The sequence below is a fragment of the Oncorhynchus masou genome, chromosome 13 (assembly GCF_036934945.1).
Source record: "Oncorhynchus masou masou isolate Uvic2021 chromosome 13, UVic_Omas_1.1, whole genome shotgun sequence".
In the NCBI taxonomy this organism is placed as follows: Eukaryota; Metazoa; Chordata; class Actinopteri; order Salmoniformes; family Salmonidae; genus Oncorhynchus; species Oncorhynchus masou.
The window spans coordinates 9165681-9185533 of NC_088224.1; the positions used below are offsets into that span (position 1 = coordinate 9165681).

The window sequence follows — 19853 nt, forward strand, 5'->3', positions numbered from 1 at the left end:
TCAGATTAACGTCAAATTTGACTTTTCGCAGCAGGTTAGAATTTACGCAGCAGGTAAAGATAATTAAGGTAAGGAAAAGGGTTGGGGTTATGTAAAATTAAAAACAATAAGACACTTTTACCGTTCATTTGACAAAAGCTGGATCCCTTCTTGCCATGACCAGGGGGCGTGGCCTTGCTTAACGAGTCAATCCGGAAGTAGTATGGAGCGTGTAAAATTCGGTGGTGTCAAATGAAAAATACCGTCAAGAGCCAGTGAAACACACATACTGGCTTGGACGGATTGGTAGGAGAACAGTGGTGAAAAGGACGATGCATATCGCAAGTCTCGGTGAATTCCTATGTTGATAAATAAATCAATTGAACACATCCAGCTAAATGTCAGATCCAAGAAAGAGGGGAGGAAATGTGGACTGGACATGCAGTGAGGCACTGACACCGGTGGGCAAAACGTTGAGGAATTAAAGTGAGAGTGAAGCCGATCAACTGAAACCATTCTTCGACATCCAAACTGGCTTTCCAGATAGCAAGCAACACGTCCTACCGGGGCAAATTACAAAAGGTGAGGTGGAAATTGTACTCTTTGCTTAGCTAACGTTAGCTGTCTGAAGCTAGCTTGATCAAGTTGACTTGATTTACCTAGCCGTGAGCTCGGTCGTTATGGAATAAGCTCGCTAACATTTGATTTATGAAAAGGTCAATTGCTTGCTTGGCTAGCTAGGATGTAAGCTAACTAACGTCATTGATATGGACATCTTCAAGTATTGCAATTTCCAAACATTTAACTCAACCACGGATACAGTTCAGTTGTCTTGACTGGCTTCAACTTGCTTTTCTTAAATACCGATGACCAGTTTAGTTTAGTAGGCAACTCTTCTCCAATACACATTTACTTTAATAACAAACCTGATTCCAGGAAGGCTAGTCCTTTTTAGTTGAACTTCGACCTTCTAATTTTAGTTTTAACCTACCAGGTACTTACACGTTTCAGAGAGGGAGGGAAGGGAGGTTGGCGTTTCAAATGGCTCTGTTCGTGACGATGAGCAACAATTCCCCCCCCAACTCATTTTCTCCCACCCCCTTCGTTGTCCTTTAAACTTTCTGATGTGTTGAGAGAGAGCAACTGGGAGAACGAGACAGCTCTGCTTCAGGTACCGAGTAGAACAATACTTTTCACACCCTTTGGCACCTCCTTTCAAACCTGACTTTCTCCTTGGGCTTTTGTGTAACTTGTCTCTTACAATGCTACCATAGATTGTCAAGTTATTACCCTCTTAACTGTTTGTCTACCCACAAGTCTATGCTGTCTACTCATCTGTCCCCGAACCCCAACACCTCTAGTGCAGTACCTCCTTTTTTCTCTCTTTTCGTTTTTCCCTAAACTACTTAATTCAGTCGTTCACTCACCCTATAACTGTCTACGTGTTTAAAGCCATGTGTTTCTGATGTAATGTTAACATTGTGTGTGTGTTCTCGTGAGGATCAACTGGATTAGATTTACTGTAGCTCTTGGTGTCCCAGGGTGAGATGGGTAGATTAGCCTCTTCAACTCTGTTGAATTTGTTCTCGTTTTTGAGCACCCAGGAAATGAGGCTCACCAATTACCTCAACGATATACATTTCCTGAAAGTCAAAAGTAAATGTAGTCCTTTTTAGCCTAGCTTTTCAACCATGAATATATGGAGTACAGATTTTAAAGTTGGTGTAGGATTCAGTAGCACATTACTCAACCAGACCAGGACATCTCCTCTAAATTAGTTTGTACTTAGTCCGATTGCAATGCTTACAAGATTATTGTTATCACCTGTAACTGGTTTAGACACCTTGAAAGTCTCCTGTTAGGATATACAGTGTACTGTTGGGGGGGCTACCCCCACCCTACCCTGGACTCAATCGATCCCCTTATCCAAATTGATACCCTCTTCCCTATGTCTATCCGTCTGCTTAGATGCAATGTTTTCGGTAACTGTTGCGCGTCATTTCTACCCATGTCAAAACTTGGCGTAAAACACGCCCACGGGTAACCTAGCAACAGTCAAAGCCGCGCTGATTGGTCAGAGTTCGGGACGTTCGCTGTGAGCGAGGGAACAACGCTCAAGATAAATTCCCCACGAACCGAGCGGTTTGTTATACCGACCGCGGTTACCTGTTTCTTGGCCTCGTTTTGAATTAAGTTCAACTAAAAAGGTCACGTACCTCTCTAAAAGATAGCTCCATTGAGTCACTATTACTGACAATCAATGTAATGTTAGATATATCTTTGCCCATTCAGCGAAAGCTAGTTGTACAACATCTCATTCAGTACAGCATCTCATTCAACTACCACAAATGTCATTAAGGTAAGTATCTCAAAACCCTTTAGATAACTTAGTGTGGTTAGGCTGGCTGAAATTAATTTGGTATTTTATTTAACCAGTCACTAAAAAGCTACATAGTTTAATGCAACTTCGTAACCAAATTCGGTAAAATGGCGAAGTATGGATGGCAATGTAGTACCATGGCAGGGTAGCCGAGTGGTGAGAGCGTTGGACTAGTAACCGGAAGGTTGCAAGTTCAAATCCCCGAGCTGACAAGGTACAAATCTGTTAACCCACTGTTCCTAGGCCGTCATTGAAAATAAGAATTTGTTCTTAACTTCTTGAAACTCCCCATCCCGGATCCGGGTTTGTGACTAAAGCCTCAGGCTCATTAGCATAACGCAACGTTAACGATTTCTGAAAATCGCAAATAAAATGAAAATAATGCGTCTGCTCTCAAGCTTAGCCTTTTCTTAACAACACTGTCATCTCAGATTTTCAAAATATGCTTTTGAACCATAGAAATTGACTAATTTGTGTAAGAGTAGGCAAAGCTAGCATAGCATTTTGAGTAGCATTTAGCACGCAACATTTTCACAAAAACCAGATAACCAAATAAATAAAATCATTTACCTTTGAAGAGCTTCTGATGTTTTCAATGAGGAGACTCTCAGTTACATACCAAATGCGCAGTTTTTCCTGAAAGCGTCTGTGTGTAGGAGAAATCGTTCCGTTTTCTACATTGCATCTGGCTACCGAAACGAACCGAAAATTCAGTCACCTACAACGTAAAACTTTTTCCGAATTAACTACATAATATCGACCGAAACATGGCAAACGTTGTTTGGAATCAATCCTCAAGGTGTTTTTTCACATATCTCTTCATTGATATATCGTTCGTGGAAGCTTGCTTTCCTCTCTGAATCCCATGGAATAATACTGGCAGCTGACTTTTGCGCACCAATTTCGGCGCAGGACACCGGGCGGACACCTGGTAAATGTGATCTCTTATGGTCAATCTTCCAATGATCTGCCTACAAATACGTCACAATGCTGCAGACACCTTGGGGAAACGACAGAAAGGGTTGACTCACTCCTCTCGCGTTCACAGCCATATAAGGAGACAATGGAAAACAGAGCTTCAAAAATCCTGCTCTTTTCCCGGATGCCGTCTCATCTTGGTTTTGCCTGAAGCTCACGTTCTAGGGCACGCACAGAAAATATCTTGGTAGTTCTGGACACGTCAGAGTGTTTTCTTTCGAAAGCTATCAATTATATGCATAGTCGAGCATCTTTTTGTGACAAAATATCTTGTTTAAAACGGGAACGTTTTTCATCCAAAAATGAAATAGCGCCCCCAGAGCATCAACAGGTTAACTGACTTGCATAGTAAAATAAAGGTAAAATAAAATGTTTCTCTGTTTTTGGTGGGGATTCCCTCTCTGGCGTTCTTCCTCCTTTACTTCTCACTCTGACCAATCAGCACGGCTTTGAATGTTGCTAGGTTACCCGTGGGCGTGGTTTAGCACCAAGTTTGACGTGAATAGAAAAGCACGCACCTGTTCCCTCATGTCGCTATGTCTGCTAGATACAGTGTTCTCAGTTCTCAGGACCAAGGCCTGTTGAAAGGATTCTCTTGGATGCATTAAATTGTCAAATGTTTTCTGTGATATTTAGGCCTTATTTGATTGGATTTGACTTCTCAGTCATTTGAAAGCTGTCCAAATATGATCCCTGACCTGGTTATGAGGCTTGGATATTATTTGGACAGCTTGTTGCCATTGAAATGCTCACTCCGTGAGTATTTACAACATTCTAAAACCAAATGCAAATGGTGCCATGTTTGTCTGAGGCTCTTTAAATCTTCAGCATATTGATTGTGTGCAGTGCTCTCTTCTCACATTAGGTTGATTGTCATAATATTTGACTGAATAATAGTGAGTAATGAATCGCATAGCCTATTTCCTCACTTCAATTTATTTGACCTTTTATTAAACTAGACAAGTCAGTTGAGAACAAATTCTTATTTGCAATGACGGCCTACCCCGGCCAAACCCTAACCCGGACGATGTTTGTCCAATTGTACGCCGCCCCTTGGGACTCCCAATGATGGCCGGTTGCGATACAGCCTGGAATCGAACCAGGGTCTGTAGTGACACCTCTAGCACTGAGATGCAGTACCTTAGACTACTGCGGCACTCGGGAGCCCCAATAATCTCAGTACCTTTTTTTTTTCTTCTCTAAGCTTTAACAGCTAGTAAGTACCAGGGGTGCGACACGTGTTCTCTGCCTATCATACCATCTGGTATGTTGGTTTATGACCTCGTGATCAGTTATTGACAACAAACCCTGTTCAAACAGAAATACTTAAAAAAAATCACAAAAAAAATCAATCTGAATACAACTTTAAAGCTTTGTAAATCTATGCCAATAATCAGAGTGATATAGACCCAGTCATACAGGAGCTGGGTATTGGGATTTACCATGCTACCTAAGACTATTGAAATCCATCAAATGTATTGATAAAGCCCTTTTTTTACATCAGCACATGTCATAAAGCGCTGTATAGAAACCCAGCCTAAAAGAGATGCACCCTAAGCTCATCCACTGAAACGGTGCACATTCTGTCCCTCTGGTCCCGAACTCTGTCCCTGAAGACTGCATAGGCAGGTTTAATATATTATTAGGGGGATTCTTAGGTAGGAAACTCCTTACATTGTTTTATTTTTTTTATTTTTTTTGTGGGGGGGGGGGGTGCATCCCAAATTGCACCCTATTCCCTATTATGTGCACTACTTTACACCAAGGCCTATAGGGTAGTAGTAAACTACTTTAAACCAAGGCTCATATATTAAATATAGGACATTTGCAGGGTTTGGTGGCAACAGCAGCAGGGTGGAGTTATAGAGGTGTTATGAATCTTTGTTTACGTCGTCAAGATACGTTGTTAATCTAGTTTATGCTCCTCATCTGGAGAAATCTGCTGGTGGTGGACCATAACGAGAGGTCCTCCAGTGTCCCTCATCTGGAGAAACCTGCTGGTGGTGAACCACAAGGAGAGGTCCTCCAGTGTCCCTCATCTGGAGAAACCTGCTGGTGGTGAACCACAAGGAGAGGTCCTACAGTGTCTGATTCCCAGATTGCATCATATTCCCTATATAATGCACCACTTTTGACCGGGGACCATAGGACTCTGGTCAAAGCAGTACCATCTGGGACACAGTGTGTTTTGTCTTTCCCAGAAGGCTGAAACTGCCATCTCTTTCGTGTTGTTTGTTTCCAGCAACAAAGACATGAGAGGGACCAAAGTGATATTTATTAAGCGCCGTGCATTAGCTTTGACTGTGATCCAATCAAATCTTAGTTGTCACATGCGCCGAATACAACCTTACCGAGAAATGATTACTTCAGTCAGCTCCTCAGTCAGGACTACTGTTGCTACGGATGCTGGCTGGTATACACTATATGAGTATGTGGACACCTGCCTGTGGAACGTCTCATTCTAAAATCATGGGCATTCATATGGAGTTGGTTCCCGCTTTGCTGCTATAACAGCCTCCACTCTTCTGGGAAGGCTTTCCACTAGATGTTGGAACATTGCTGCTATAACAGTGTCCACTCTTCTGGGAAGACTTTCCACTAGATGTTGGAACATTGCTGCTATAACAGCCTCCACTCTTCTGGGAAGACTTTCCACTAGATGTTGGAACATTGCTGCGGGGACTTGCTTCTATTCAGCCAAGAGCATTAGTGAGGTCGGGCACTGATGTTGGGCGATTAGGCCTGGCTCGCAGTCAGCGTTCCAATTCAACCCAAAAGGTGTCCGATGGGGTTGAGGTCAGGTCTCTGTGCAGGCCAATCAAGTTCTTCCACACCAACCTCAACAAACCATTTCTGTATGGACCTCTTTTTTTTCACCTTTATTTAACTCGGCATGTCAGTTAAGAACAAATTCTTATTGTCAATGAACAGTGGGTTAACTGCCTGTTCACGGGCAGAACGACAGATTTGTACCTTGTCAGCTTGAGGATTTGAACTTGCAACCTTTCAGTTACTAGTCCAACGCTCTAACCACTAGGCTACCCTGCCGCCTCTACACTCTAACCACTAGGCTACCCTGCCGCCTCTACACTCTAACCACTAGGCTACCCTGCCGCCTCTACACTCTAACCACTAGGCTACCCTGCCGCAACCTTTCTCTACACTCTAACCACTAGGCTACCCTGCCGCCTCTACACTCTAACCACTAGGCTACCCTGCCGCCTCTACACTCTAACCACTAGGCTACCCTGCAAGGGGGTATTGTCATGCTGAAAGGATGGTGCATAGTCAGTAGTACAACTGAAATGTGTCTTCCGCATTTAACCCAACCCCTCAGAGTGGTGTGGGAGGCTGCCTTAATCGACATCCACGTCTTCGGCACCCGGGGAACAGTGGGTTAACTGCCTTGCTCAGGAGCAGAATGACAGATTATTACCTTGTCGGGGATTCGATCCAGCAACCTTTCAGTTACTGGCCCAATGCTCTAACCACAAGGGTCTTCCCCCAAACTGTTGCCACAAAGTTTGAAGCTCAGAATCATCTAGAATGTCATTGTATGTTGTCGCGTTATTATTTCCCTTCGCTGGAACGAAGGGGCCTGAACCATGAAAAACCACCCCAGACCATTATTCCTCCTCCACTTAACTTTACAGTTGGTGTTTTGCATTCGGGCAGGTAGAGTTCTCCTGGCATCTGCCAAACCCAGATTTAGTTTGTCGGACTACTAGATCGTGATTAATCACTCCAGAGAACGCGTTTCCACTGCTCCAGTTCAATGGTGGCGAGCTTTACACCACTCCAGCCAACGGTTGGCATTGCGCATGCTTATCTTAGGCTTGTGTGCGGGTGCTCGGCTATGGAAACCCATTTCATGACGCTCCCGACGAACAGTTCTTGTGCTGATGTTGCTTCCAGAGGCAGTTGGGAATTCAGTAGTGAGTTTTGCTTCAGCAATCGGCATTCCCCTTCGGTGAGTTTGTGTGGCCTACCACTTCGCGGCTGAACCGTTGTTGCTCCTAGACGTTTCCTCTTCACAATAACAGCCCTTACAGTTGACCGGGGGCAGCTCTAGCAGGGCAGCAATATGACAACTGTCCTGTTGGAAAGGTGGCATCCTATGACAGTGCCACATTGAAAGTCACCGAGCTCTTCAGTGAGGTCATTTTACTGCCAGTGTTTGTCTATGGAGATTGCATGGCGGTGTGGTTGATTTTTTTTATACACCTTCAGCCACACCCGTTTATGAAACCACTTATTTGAGGGATATCCACATACTTGCGTGTGTATATGTCCATCCTATATATTAGTGTGTGTGTGTTATCCCATGTTAAATGATTTGAAAAGGGATCCTCTGGTTACTGTTAACAGGCTTTTAAAATCTCTATTGAATAGAAAAGGATGGTTTTAGCCTAGGTTTCTGGACATTAGGCTAACAGTTTGGTTCAACACCGAACGCCACAACGACAGTCTGCAGAAGTACTTCAGCTTGAATTTGTGCCGACAGGATGTCCTGTGATACTCGGGCCGACGGGGTCCCGTTCCCCCTGTGATACTCGGGCCGACGGGGTCCCGTTCCCCCCGTGATACTCGGGCCGACGGGGTCCCGTTCCCCCTGTGATACTCGGGCCGACGGGGTCCCGTTCCCCCCGTGATACTCGGGCCGACGGGGTCCCGTTCCCCCTGTGATACTCGGGCCGACGGGGTCCCGTTCCCCCTGTGATACTCGGGCCGACGGGGTCCCGTTCCCCCTGTGATACTCGGGCCGACGGGGTCCCGTTCCCCCTGTGATACTCGGGCCGACGGGGTCCCGTTCCCCCTGTGATACTCGGGCCGACGGGGTCCCGTTCCCCCGTGATACTCTGGCCGACGGGGTCCCGTTCCCCCGTGATACTGGGCCGACGGGGTCCCGTTCCCCCGTGATACTCGGGCCGACGGGGTCCCGTTCCCCCGTGATACTCGGGCCGACGGGGTCCCGTTCCCCCTGTGATACTCGGGCCGACGGGGTCCCGTTCCCCCTGTGATACTCGGGCCGACGGGGTCCCGTTCCCCCTGTGATACTCGGGCCGACGGGGTCCCGTTCCCCGACGGGTACATAACATGTTTGATACGTTCAGCTGTACAGTGATCTTAAGAAGGGCAGTGAAAATGAAGCTGTTCCCGTACTCAACCTCACAGGGTGATTCATTAGCACAGCTTGATTCGTAGGCTCAACACACAAAATAGTTTTATGGTGACACTGGTGAGCGATGAGGCAACAGCCGCAAGATTCGTGGTTGGCCCATCCCCTAATGAACAGTTTGGGTCTTGTTCTGATTCTGCTCAACGACAGTCAGCGATTTCTAGATGATAGAACTCCAGTAATAACCCAATCTGTCCAGAAATACACTCGTTTTAGTCTAGGAGGCACTGATGTCTTGGATCATATCGTGCTTGTTTATTTCAGAAATGTACTAAATTGATGCTAACAGTTTCTCTGTCCTCTGTTTCAGGATGATGGTTGAGGGATAACGTCAAGGACTGTCAGCCCCTCCACCCCAACGTGACCCTGGTTATCTTATCCAAACACCCCTTTTCCCCCTGTTTTTCTCAATTTCCTCTTGCCCCAACTCATTCTCCAGTCCCGCTGTTTCATGGAGGAGAGCCAAACCGATACAACAACACACCGGGTTAATACTCACGTCTCTGCAATAGAGGTTCTGGATCATTCTCCTGTCATGTTATCGATCAGACTCAATGATTGGATGAGCAGTAAGGATCACGTGATCAGACCACTGTTCTCTCCACCTCTATTGGACATCTTCTCTTTCTCATCTTTGTGATTGATTTGGACCCCATTGGCTGTTGTCATTTCAACTCTGTCCCCCCTCCGCTGTTTTCTTTTCCTCACTGCAGTCTATCCTCTGATGTCATTGGGCCATGGTTCGCAAGAGAGGTTCCCTTATCTTGTGTGGAGCTTTCCTATTCGTCGCCTGCAATGGCTTGCTTCTCCTTTTCCTTTGGGGACGGCCTCCCATTGGTCGACTTGGGGAGGGGGGAGGGGCTGAGCCAGGGGGAAGGGAAGAGTGGGGAGTGGCCAAAAGAAAAGGGGGTGGGACTAATCTGGCTGGTGAGGTGATCCGATTGGCCGAGGAGGTAGAATCGGAACTCGAGACCCAGAAGGAACTTCTGAAGCAGATTCAGAGTCACAGGTCACTGTGGGAAAAGAGGAGAGGGATGGGAAAAAGACGGATGGATGGAGGGAAGGTAGAAAATAAAGAGGAACACAAACCGCCGCCACAGTTGCCTCCAGTACCTCCAAAGGACGATTCAGAGAACAAGGACCCAAGTCAAGAAAAAAATAAACAGGAATTTATTGTTGCAGCAGTCCCAGACCTTAAAGTAGACACTCAACCGGACAATGACATAAAAGAACTGAACTACACCAAATTGGAAGTAACTGTCACCAGTCCACAAGTTGTCATTCCCATATTGGTCATCGCCTGTGACAGGGTGACCGTGAAAAGGAGTCTTGACAAATTGATCCAATACCGCCCCTCTGCAGAACTCTATCCAATCATAGTTAGCCAGGACTGCGGCCATGCTGAGACGGCCCGTGTGATTGGCTCGTATGGCAGTCAGGTGACTCACATTAGCCAACCAGACCACTCGGACATCCGGGTACGGCCGGAGCACAGGAAGTTCCAGGGTTACTATAAGATTGCCAGACACTACCGCTGGGCCCTCAACCAGGTGTTCGACACACTCTCTCACTCCACCGTGGTGATCGTGGAAGATGACTTGGAGGTAAGTGAACAGGAACTGAAATCTATACACCACCTGTCTGCATGCACTGTAATTGAGGAATGGATTTAAAGTGCAGCTAGCAAGCAATCGAAGTATCTAGTAGCCTTGCATGAGCTTGTGGCTCATAGGAGTCTTTCTCCTGTTTTCTGGAGCATGAAGCACCTTGATGGACAGAACACGTGTATCGCAGGGCATTGGGTCCCATTTTTACGACAGAACACGAGTGTATCGCAGGGCATTGGGTCCCATTTTTATGACAGAACACGAGTGTATTGCAGGGCATTGGGTCCCATTTTTACGACAGAACACGTGTATCGCAGGGCATTGGGTCCCATTTTCACGACAGAACACGAGTGTATCGCAGGGCATTGGGTCCCATTTTTCACGACAGAACACTAGTGTATCGCAGGGCATTGGGTCCCATTTTCTTTTTTACAACCTTTTGGTATGACTCGGCTGGGAATCGAACTCCCAACCTCCGGTGCGGACACTCTAACCACAAAGCCTGTTGGTCAGTTTAGTATTCGTATAAAGCAGCACGAGATTCATCAACGAGGCCTAAGTGATGAATCCACTGTGTGTTTTAGTTGCACTGCCAGCATCCAGCCCCGGTGTTATTCCCAGAACCGTCATTTCTTTAAGGGAACGACGACCCTGTGGCCTACAACAAAACACGAAGTGCTCCGTTTGCAGCACCGAGCTTTAACCCGCCCCGCCCGCAACGGGCTAAATATGCCTTCTATCTGCCTGCTCAGCACATTCCATAGGGTTATATGGGAAAGTATTTAATTCCATCTGGCTCACATTGACTTTTGGGATAATAATGATGATAAAAGTTGATCCGACTATGTCCCTCATTTGCACAGCCCTTTCATTGGGATAACCTAAAACATAGCTTTTGCATTAAACATTTCTTTTTATGGCCTCACACCACTAGTTTATTGGTCTAGGGCAATGCCGTCGGGGGTATGCCAAATAAAAATGTGATTAAAATCAAAAATATTTTTAAATCTTCACATTTTCAAACGGTTACATTTATATTTTCCCACGGGGGCTATACATTTTTGATGAGTTTTTTTCTCTCTCTCGCCTAAGTAGCCTCGTTTCACTGCCAAAAATACAATTCAACCATCTAGTGTTGAGCAAAATAACAACGTCAAATACAGGTAGCCTAGTGAAATGAACATCCAATCACATTACCCGTTAGTCATCCAATCACATTACCCGTTAGTCATCCAATCACATTACCCGTTAGTCATCCAATCACATTACCCGTTACTCTCTCACAGGAAACCTTCAGTCTTATCATGTTTCGTTCCTAAAATGTCTGCACATTTGGAAAAATAAGCCACGGGAGTTTTTTTGAGCGAGAATAAAGACAACTTTCGAGTAGCAAGACATGTAAAAAAGCAACATATGCCATTTTAATAAGAATGGGCTAGAAGTGTCTTTATATGGTGAGCTACTGAGTGGTTTGGACAGGCGAGCCCCATACTATTGTGGAGGACTTAATCCTTCCTGCTATCACGGATATGGCCGGGACATTTCTGGGGGAAAAGGCCCCAAAAACTATACAATGACTTCATCAAACACATCAGTGACATGGCAGGAGATGTGTGCGAAGCAGTAATTCTTTCAAAACAAACCAGTGAATTATATGAGTTCCAGCTGGATGAGTCAACATGCGTGACGTGCCTGGCACAGCTCCTGGTATATGTCCGTTTCGTTTATGGGTGGTCAATTAAGGAAGACATTTCTCTCCTGGAAAACAGGACAGGATATTTTTAAAGTACTGGACAGCTTTGTAACATCAAATGGACTTTGGTGGTCAAGATGTTGGTATCTGTACTGATGGCGCGAAAGCCAGGACAGGGAGACAAGGTGGAGGGGTAACACTCATGGATGCAGTTGCTCCCGACTCCACTTGGGTACACTGCAGCATCCGCAGAGAGGCTCTCGGGTACACTGCAGCATCCGCCGAGAGGCTCTCGGGTACACTGCAGCATCCGCCGAGAGGCTCTCGGGTACACTGCAGCATCCGCCGAGAGGCTCTCGGGTACACTGCAGCATCCGCCGAGAGGCTCTCGGGTACACTGCAGCATCCGCAGAGAGGCTCTCGGGTACACTGCAGCATCCGCAGAAAGGCTCTTGCTGCCAAATGAAAACCTGACTGCTTGAAAGACGTTTTGGACACTACAGTGAAAAAAAAAATGGTTAACCCCTGAACTCGTGTATTTTCTGCACTATGCAATGAGTTTTTAAATTTTACCTTTATTTTACTAGGCAAGTCAGTTAAGAACAAATTCTTATTTTCAATGACGGCCTAGGAACAGTGGGTTAACTGCCTGTTCCGGGGCAGAACGACAGATTTGTACCTTGTCAGCTCAGGGGTTTTAACAAATCAAATCAAATTGTATTTGTCACATACACATGGTTAGCAGATGTTAATGCGGGTGTAGCGAAATGCTTGTGCTTCTAGTTCCGACAATGCAGTAATAACCAACAAGTAATCTAACTAACAATTCCTAAACTACTGTCTTATACACAGTGTAAGGGGATAAAGAATATGTACATAAGGATATATGAATGAGTGATGGTACAGAGCAGCATAGGCAAGATACAGTAGATGGTATCGAGTACAGTATATACATATGAGATGAGTATGTAAACAAGTGGCATAGTTAGTGGCTAGTGATACATGTATTACATAAGGATGCAGTCGATGATATAGAGTACAGTATATACGTATGCATATGAGATGAATAATGTAGGGTAAGTAACATTATATAAGGTAGCATTGTTTAAAGTGGCTAGTGATATATTTACATCATTTCCCATCAATTCCCATTATTAAAGTGGCTGGAGTTGAGTCAGTGTCAGTGTGTTGGCAGCAGCCACTCAATGTTAGTGGTGGCTGTTTAACAGTCTGATGGCCTTGATAGAAGCTGTTTTTCAGTCTCTCGGTCCCAGCTTTGATGCACCAGTACTGACCTCGCCTTCTGGATGATAGCGGGGTGAACAGGCAGTGGCTCGGGTGGTTAATGTCCTTGATGATCTTTATGGCCTTCCTGTAACATCGGGTGGTGTAGGTGTCCTGGAGGGCAGGTAGTTTGCCCCCGGTGATGCGTTGTGCAGACCTCACTACCCTCTGGAGAGCCTTACGGTTGAGGGCGGAGCAGTTGCCGTACCAGGCGGTGATACAGCCCGCCAGGATGCTCTCGATTGTGCATCTGTAGAAGTTTGTGAGTGCTTTTGGTGACAAGCCGAATTTCCTCAGCCTCCCGAGGTTGCAACCTTCCGGTTACTAGTCCAACGCTCTAACCACTAGGCTACCCTGCCTCCTCTACACTCTAACCACTAGGCTACCCTGCCGCCTCTACGCTCTAACCACTAGGCTACCCTGCCGCCTCTACGCTCTAACCACTAGGCTACCCTGCCGCCTCTACACTCTAACCACTAGGCTACCCTGCCGCCTCTACACTCTAACCACTAGGCTACCCTGCCTCCTCTACACTCTAACCACTAGGCTACCCTGCCGCCTCTACGCTCTAACCACTAGGCTACCCTGCCGCCTCTACGCTCTAACCACTAGGCTACCCTGCCGCCTCTACGCTCTAACCACTAGGCTACCCTGCCGCCTCTACACTCTAACCACTAGGCTACCCTGCCGCCTCTACACTCTAACCACTAGGCTACCCTGCCGCCCCGATACAGTGCCTTGCAAAAGTATTCATCCCCCTTGGCGTTTTTTTTCTTTCTATTTTATTGCATTACAACCTGTAATTTAAATGTATTATTATTTGGATTGACACAAAATAGTCCAAATTGGTAAAATGAAAAAAAAAAAAAAAGTATTCAAAAACTCTTAAGCAGGAAAGTGGTGGGTGTATACAGTATGTATTCACCTCCTTTGCTATGAAGCCCCTCAATAAGATCTGGTGCAACCAATTACCTCCAGAAGTCACATAATTAGTTAGACTGCACACAGGTGGACTTTATTTAAGTGTCAAATGATCTCAGTGTGTGTGTGCAATTGAGAATCTGTGGTGTGACTTAAAGATTGCTGTTCTCCAGCGGAACCCAACCAACTTGAAGGAGCTGGAGCAGTTTTGCCTTGAAAAATGGGCAAAAATCCCAGTGGCTAGATGTGCCAAGTTTAAAGGGACATACGCCAAGAGGGGGGGGGGGGGGGGATAGTTTTGCACGCTCAAGTTCTGTATTTTTTTGTCTTATTTCTGGTCTGTTTCACAATGAAAAATATGTTGTATCTTCAAAGTGCAAGTTGTGTAAATCAAATGGTGCAAACCCCCCCCCACAAAAAAATCCATTTTAACTCCAGGTTGTAAGGCAACAAAATAGGAAAAATGCCAAGAGGGTGAATACTTCCATAAGTCACAGTAGGAGCTCTGTCACTTCCAACGAGCCGGGTTGTGACAAACTCACTCATTCTTATGTTTAAAAAAAAAATGTGTCAGTGTTTGGCAGGCTTACAATGATGGCAAAAAAAACAACATTTGAGAGTGCTCTGACCCTGGTGCTAGAGGGGGTATGCAGCTGGAGGTTGAATGTTTGAAGGGGTACATGACTATAAAAAGTTTGGGATCCACTGGTCTAGGGTAAGGACTAGTCTAGGGTAAGGACTAGTCTATTGGTCTAGGGTAAGGACTAGTCTATTGGTCTAGGGTAAGGACTAGTCTAGGGTAAGGACTAGTCTATTGGTCTAGGGTAAGGACTAGGGTAAGTACTAGTCTATTGGTCTCGGGTAAGGACTAGTCTATTGGTCTCGGGTAAGGACTAGTCTATTGGTCTCGGGTAAGTACTAGTCTATTGGTCTAGGGTAAGTACTAGTCTATTGGTCTCGGTAAGGACTAGGGTAATTATTGGTCTAGGGTAAGGACTAGTCTAGTGTGACCAGTGGTTAGCCACAGTAGGCTCTGTTCTGTTTCGGCCCAGTGAAGCCCATCATTAAGAGCCCTCTATAAACATCTGTGGATCATTTTAGCAGGCGCTTTTATCCAAAACTACTTAGTCAAGCATGAATACATTGTTTGTATGGCTGGTCTTTAGTGGGAATCGAACCCAAAATCCTGGCCGTTTAGATCACTAAACTGACCTCAAGCCAGTAGATGAATCATGATGAACCAAGATGGACAGAGAAGGGTGCACCGTAGGGACGGAGCGAGTGGACATTTGTAATCCTGGTTTGTGTTCCCCGACGAGCAGATTTTTAACTGATTTTAGTGGATTAACCACGTTGACACCCGGCAGAGACAAAGACAAACCCTCCATCCTGCCCCCCCCCATTTAATTCAGACCCAAGCTGTGTCCCAAATGGCATCCTATATAGTGCAGCCCTATCTTTTAAACAGGAACCATAGGGCTCTAGTCAAAAATAGTGCACTATATAGGGGGATAAGGTTCTATTTGAGACGCTAGTCAAATGAAACTGCTGGCTGGCTGAACAAATGGTCTGGAAACAAACCGCGGCGGCAGAATTCGTCACGAGAGATACAGGAAATGACCAAATCAGAGTTTTTACCATAAAAGGGGGGAGGGGGGAGGGGGGGGGGATACCTAGTCAGTTGTACAACTGAAATGTCTTCTTTTAACCCAACCCCTCTGACTCAGAGAGGTGCCGGGGGGGGGGCTGCCTTAATCAACATCCACGTCTTCAGCGCTCGGGGACACGAGTCACCAGTTAAAAGCTTCTAGGCTAAACTTTGCTCCCTTAAATCAAACATTGAGAAACCGAGGGGGGGAAATGTACTGGGAACTGTGTCCACTTATGTAACTGTTCTCGCAGTTGCTTTTCTTCATATTGTGACCACCAGCCTGAACACACATTTATCATGTTCGCTTTGGTTAGTCATTTCATGTTGACATACTATTGGCATTGTATTAATTGAACTTTGAACTCATTCATTGAGGCTCCTATTGGTTGTTTATCAAGCCTGCTCAAGTTGGGGCGGCAGGGTAGCCTAGTGATTAGAGCGTTGGACAAGTAACCGGAAGGTTGCAAGTTCAAACCCCCGAGCTGACAAGGTACAAATCTGTCGTTCTGCCCCTGAACAGGCAGTTAACCCACTGTTCCTAGGCCGTCATTGAAAATAAGAATTTGTTCTTAACTGACTTGCCTAGTTAAATAAAGGTAAAATAAATAAAAAGTTGTCATTAGGCTTGTATTGCATGGATTCGTACCGCAGATGCAGTTTTCACAGCCAGTTGATTGTTGACGAGCAGAAACAAACGTGTTTGGTAGTGTTGGTTATCGTTTGGCATTACAATGAGTGACTCATAGATGACACGATAGCACAAAACAGATCTGGGACCAGATTACAGCTTTCATAATTACGAATAGTGGTGCAGGATATTTACTGAATAATTCTTTTTTTTATAACTGGAAGGAAAAACGTACTAAGACAAGTTATCCTGCTGTAAAACAATGACTTATCCACAGCTTCTCTGTCCCGTCCCAGGTGGCCCCGGACTTCTTTGAGTACTTCCGCGCCCTGCACCCCATCTTGACCTCTGACCCCACCCTGTGGTGTGTGTCTGCCTGGAACGACAACGGCAGAGATGGCCTGGTGGACCCTGGGAAGGCGGACCTCCTCTACAGGACAGACTTCTTCCCGGGGCTGGGCTGGATGCTGCTGAAGGACGTCTGGGCAGAACTAGAACCCAAGTGGCCCACGGCCTTCTGGGACGACTGGATGCGTCACCCCGAGCAGCGTAACGAGCGCTCCTGCATCCGCCCAGAGATCTCCAGAACTATGACCTTCGGACGCAAGGGTGTCAGCTTGGGTCAGTTCTTTGACCAGTATCTGCGTTATATTAAACTCAACACTGACTTTGTGCCTTTCACCAAACATGATCTGTCTTACTTGATGAAGGAGAACTTTGACGTGAACTTTGTGAAGGAGGTTTACAGCGCCCCCCTAGTTAAAATAGAAGAGCTACAACAAGGGGGAGGTTTGAAGGACATGGGTCCGTACCGGGTGCAATATTCCAGCCGGGAGAGTTTTAAAGTCATGGCTCGTAACTTAGGGGTTATGGATGACTTGAAATCGGGGGTTCCCCGTGCAGGGTACAGGGGCGTGGTCAGCTTCCTGTCCCGTGGACGACGGGTCTTCTTGACCCCACCTGAAGGATGGACAAAGTACGACGTCAGTTGGAGCTGAGAGGTTCGGACAGAACGTAGTGTGAATGGTATCGAAGACCGACTTGAGAAACACCCTCTCAAACCAAAGAAAACAAGGTCACAGGAAGAAACGGGAGCTAAACCAAACAGACAGGCTTGGTGGGTGAAGGGATTTGACATGTGGTAGAAGTAGTTTGGGTAATAGACAGGAGGAGTAAGGCACTCCTTGTTTTATGAGTTAACCTGAATGCAGTGTAACACAGGGCACAGCCCAGGGAGTGAAACCACAAAGTCTCTCACAGAAAGTAAGAAATCATTTAGTGCTTGGTTGTTCTCCTGCTAGAGCTTATCTAGGAAAGGTTTACTGTTTGCTTCAACACAATGTCTTAAACTGACTCTAAAGTTCTGGACAACCACAAGTTTGATTACATTGATTGATTGGGAGCTCAGAGATGAGCTTTTTGTCTTGTTCCCCGTGTCACCAGGTCTTTTAAAGGAGGCCAAACCCCTCTCTGGTCACATCCCAAATCGCACCCTTTTCCCTATTTAGTGCACTACTGTTGACCAGGGCCCATAGGGAATAGGGTGCAATTTGGTACAGCTTATGTCTACATTCTACTTTAAAAGAACTTGCAGTATTCTACTCACTCAAAGTGAATGAGGTCAAAATATTAGCTAGACTGGTATTAATTGAGTATTATAAATTTGATTGTCAAATTTGGTTTATTCATTTAATGTTTGTGGGGGGCAAATTTTATTTAGCTATCTCGTAAATGGTTTATAAAGAGATTCTTCAGATAGTCAGAGGTTCATATTGCCATGCAGCGCACCAATTTAAACACATCGTATGTGACATTCTGTTGATGTTGGGTTTATCCCAAACGGTACCTCGTTCCCTAGAAAGGGAAGAGGGCCATTTGGGATGCAGAGCATGACTATACTTGAGCCCGACTATACTTGAGCCCGACTATACTTGAGCCCGACTATACTTGAGCCCTTTCCAAGCGGTGGTATTCTACAGTAAGGTTTGTTGAAAAACCAATGATTATGATTTCTCTTTTCTTTCTTCATTTACATGATGGGTGATACATTTCATGTACTGTATTTAGTCCTGGGGTGATTGATTCATATGTCCTTGTGGTGGAGAAAAACAAACACTGCCTGATGTGTTACTAACTTTAATACGTTGCAAATAAAACTGACTATTTTGATATTTGTCCTCGTCTTGAGTGTCAGCAGTTTTCCAGACTAGTGACCCAACGGCTCTTAAGTCTTGTTCCTGGTCTTTTCCCACTTGTGCCTGTAACCTCTTCTGTGTCCCAAATGGCACCCTATTCCCTATATAGTGCACTACTTTAGACCAGAGCCCTATGGCCTAATATAGGGTGTCATTTGGAACGTAACCCAGGCTCGGTTATCCCTTCCCGGTCCACTCTATCCTGTTGACTTCCTGCCCTATCTTCCTTCCTGTTTCATAAACAATCTGATCACTTTCACAATCCAGATTAGAAGAGCCTAGAGATCAATTTGAGGTGCCTCAGCAAGCAGATTTTGACAAACGGGCCATGGAGGACAGTATTTTATGACTATTGGCCAACCAACCGTTGATAACCTGAGATATTTATCTGCACTCCTAAGGATTGTGTCCGCAGTCTCCCGTCATTTCAAATCAAGCTCAAGGCTTACATGCCCAATACTTCTAAGTACATTTATGAAATTATTTTTGCTTTCTTTGTCCGTTACTTATAGGTTGGCAATGGACAGAACGGCAGAATTTTGAGCGTCTGCTGGCCTAAAGTGCTGTAACACCACTGAGCAGAGTACCTGCTGTGAATTGCAAACCAATTTTACATCTAGTAACGATGAGGGTGATTCTTGTAACACACTGCGCTGCACCAACAATCTGTCTGGTGACGTTTCTGCTTTAGGCTATAAGAGCTACTGTACTTTTACCTTGTATCAGTCTCTGTGACAGTGATCTAATGTAGCAGTCTCTGTGACAGTCTGATCTAATGTATCAGTCTCCGTGACAGTGATCTAATGTAGCAGTCTCCGTGACAGTGATCTAATGTATCAGTCTCCGTGACAGTGATCTAATGTATCAGTCTCTGTGACAGTCTCCGTGACAGTCTGATCTAATGTATCAGTCTCCGTGACAGTGATCTAATGTGTAGCAGTCTCCGTGACAGTCTGATCTAATGTGTAGCAGTCTCCGCGACAGTCTGATCTAATGTGACAGTCTCCGTGACAGTGATCTAATGTATCAGTCTCTGTGACAGTGATCTAATGTAGCAGTCTCTGTGACAGTCTGATCTAATGTATCAGTCTCCGTGACAGTGATCTAATGTAGCAGTCTCCGTGACAGTCTGATCTAATGTATCAGTCTCCGTGACAGTCTGATCTAATGTATCAGTCTCCGTGACAGTCTGATCTAATGTATCAGTCTCCGTGACAGTGATCTAATGTGTAGCAGTCTCTGTGACAGTCTGATCTAATGTATCAGTCTCTGTGACAGTCTGATCTAATGTGTATCAGTCTCCGTGACAGTCTCCGTGACAGTGATCTAATGTATCAGTCTCTGTGACAGTCTGATCT

General features: G+C 45.6%; 1 protein-coding gene across 2 annotated transcripts; it reads left to right on the forward strand.

The window, feature by feature from the left end:
* Window positions 1-173: 173 nt before the first annotated feature.
* mgat1b (alpha-1,3-mannosyl-glycoprotein 2-beta-N-acetylglucosaminyltransferase b) lies at window positions 174-18469 on the forward strand. Of its 2 annotated transcripts, none has more exons than XM_064982886.1 (3): window positions 174-561; window positions 8827-10120; window positions 16597-18469. In XM_064982886.1, the coding sequence occupies exons 2-3, from the start codon at window positions 9254-9256 to the stop codon at window positions 17296-17298; spliced, it is 1569 nt and encodes a 522-aa protein (XP_064838958.1). In that variant the 5' UTR covers window positions 174-561; window positions 8827-9253; the 3' UTR covers window positions 17299-18469. The 2 variants fall into 2 exon arrangements, with proteins under 2 accessions (XP_064838958.1, XP_064838959.1); XM_064982887.1 differs by lacking the exon at window positions 174-561 and adding an exon at window positions 1078-1150.
* The last annotated feature ends 1384 nt before the right edge of the window (window positions 18470-19853 follow it).

What these genes read in the sequence shown, in the direction of transcription:
- mgat1b (XM_064982886.1), top strand. Translation starts at nt 9,254, where the DNA reads ATGGTTCGCAAGAGAGGTTCCCTTATCTTGTGTGGAGCTTTCCTATTC. An exon ending in TCGTGGAAGATGACTTGGAG is followed by an intron (nt 10,121 to 16,596) that starts GTAAGTGAACAG and finishes GTCCCGTCCCAG; the next exon opens with GTGGCCCCGGACTTCTTTGA.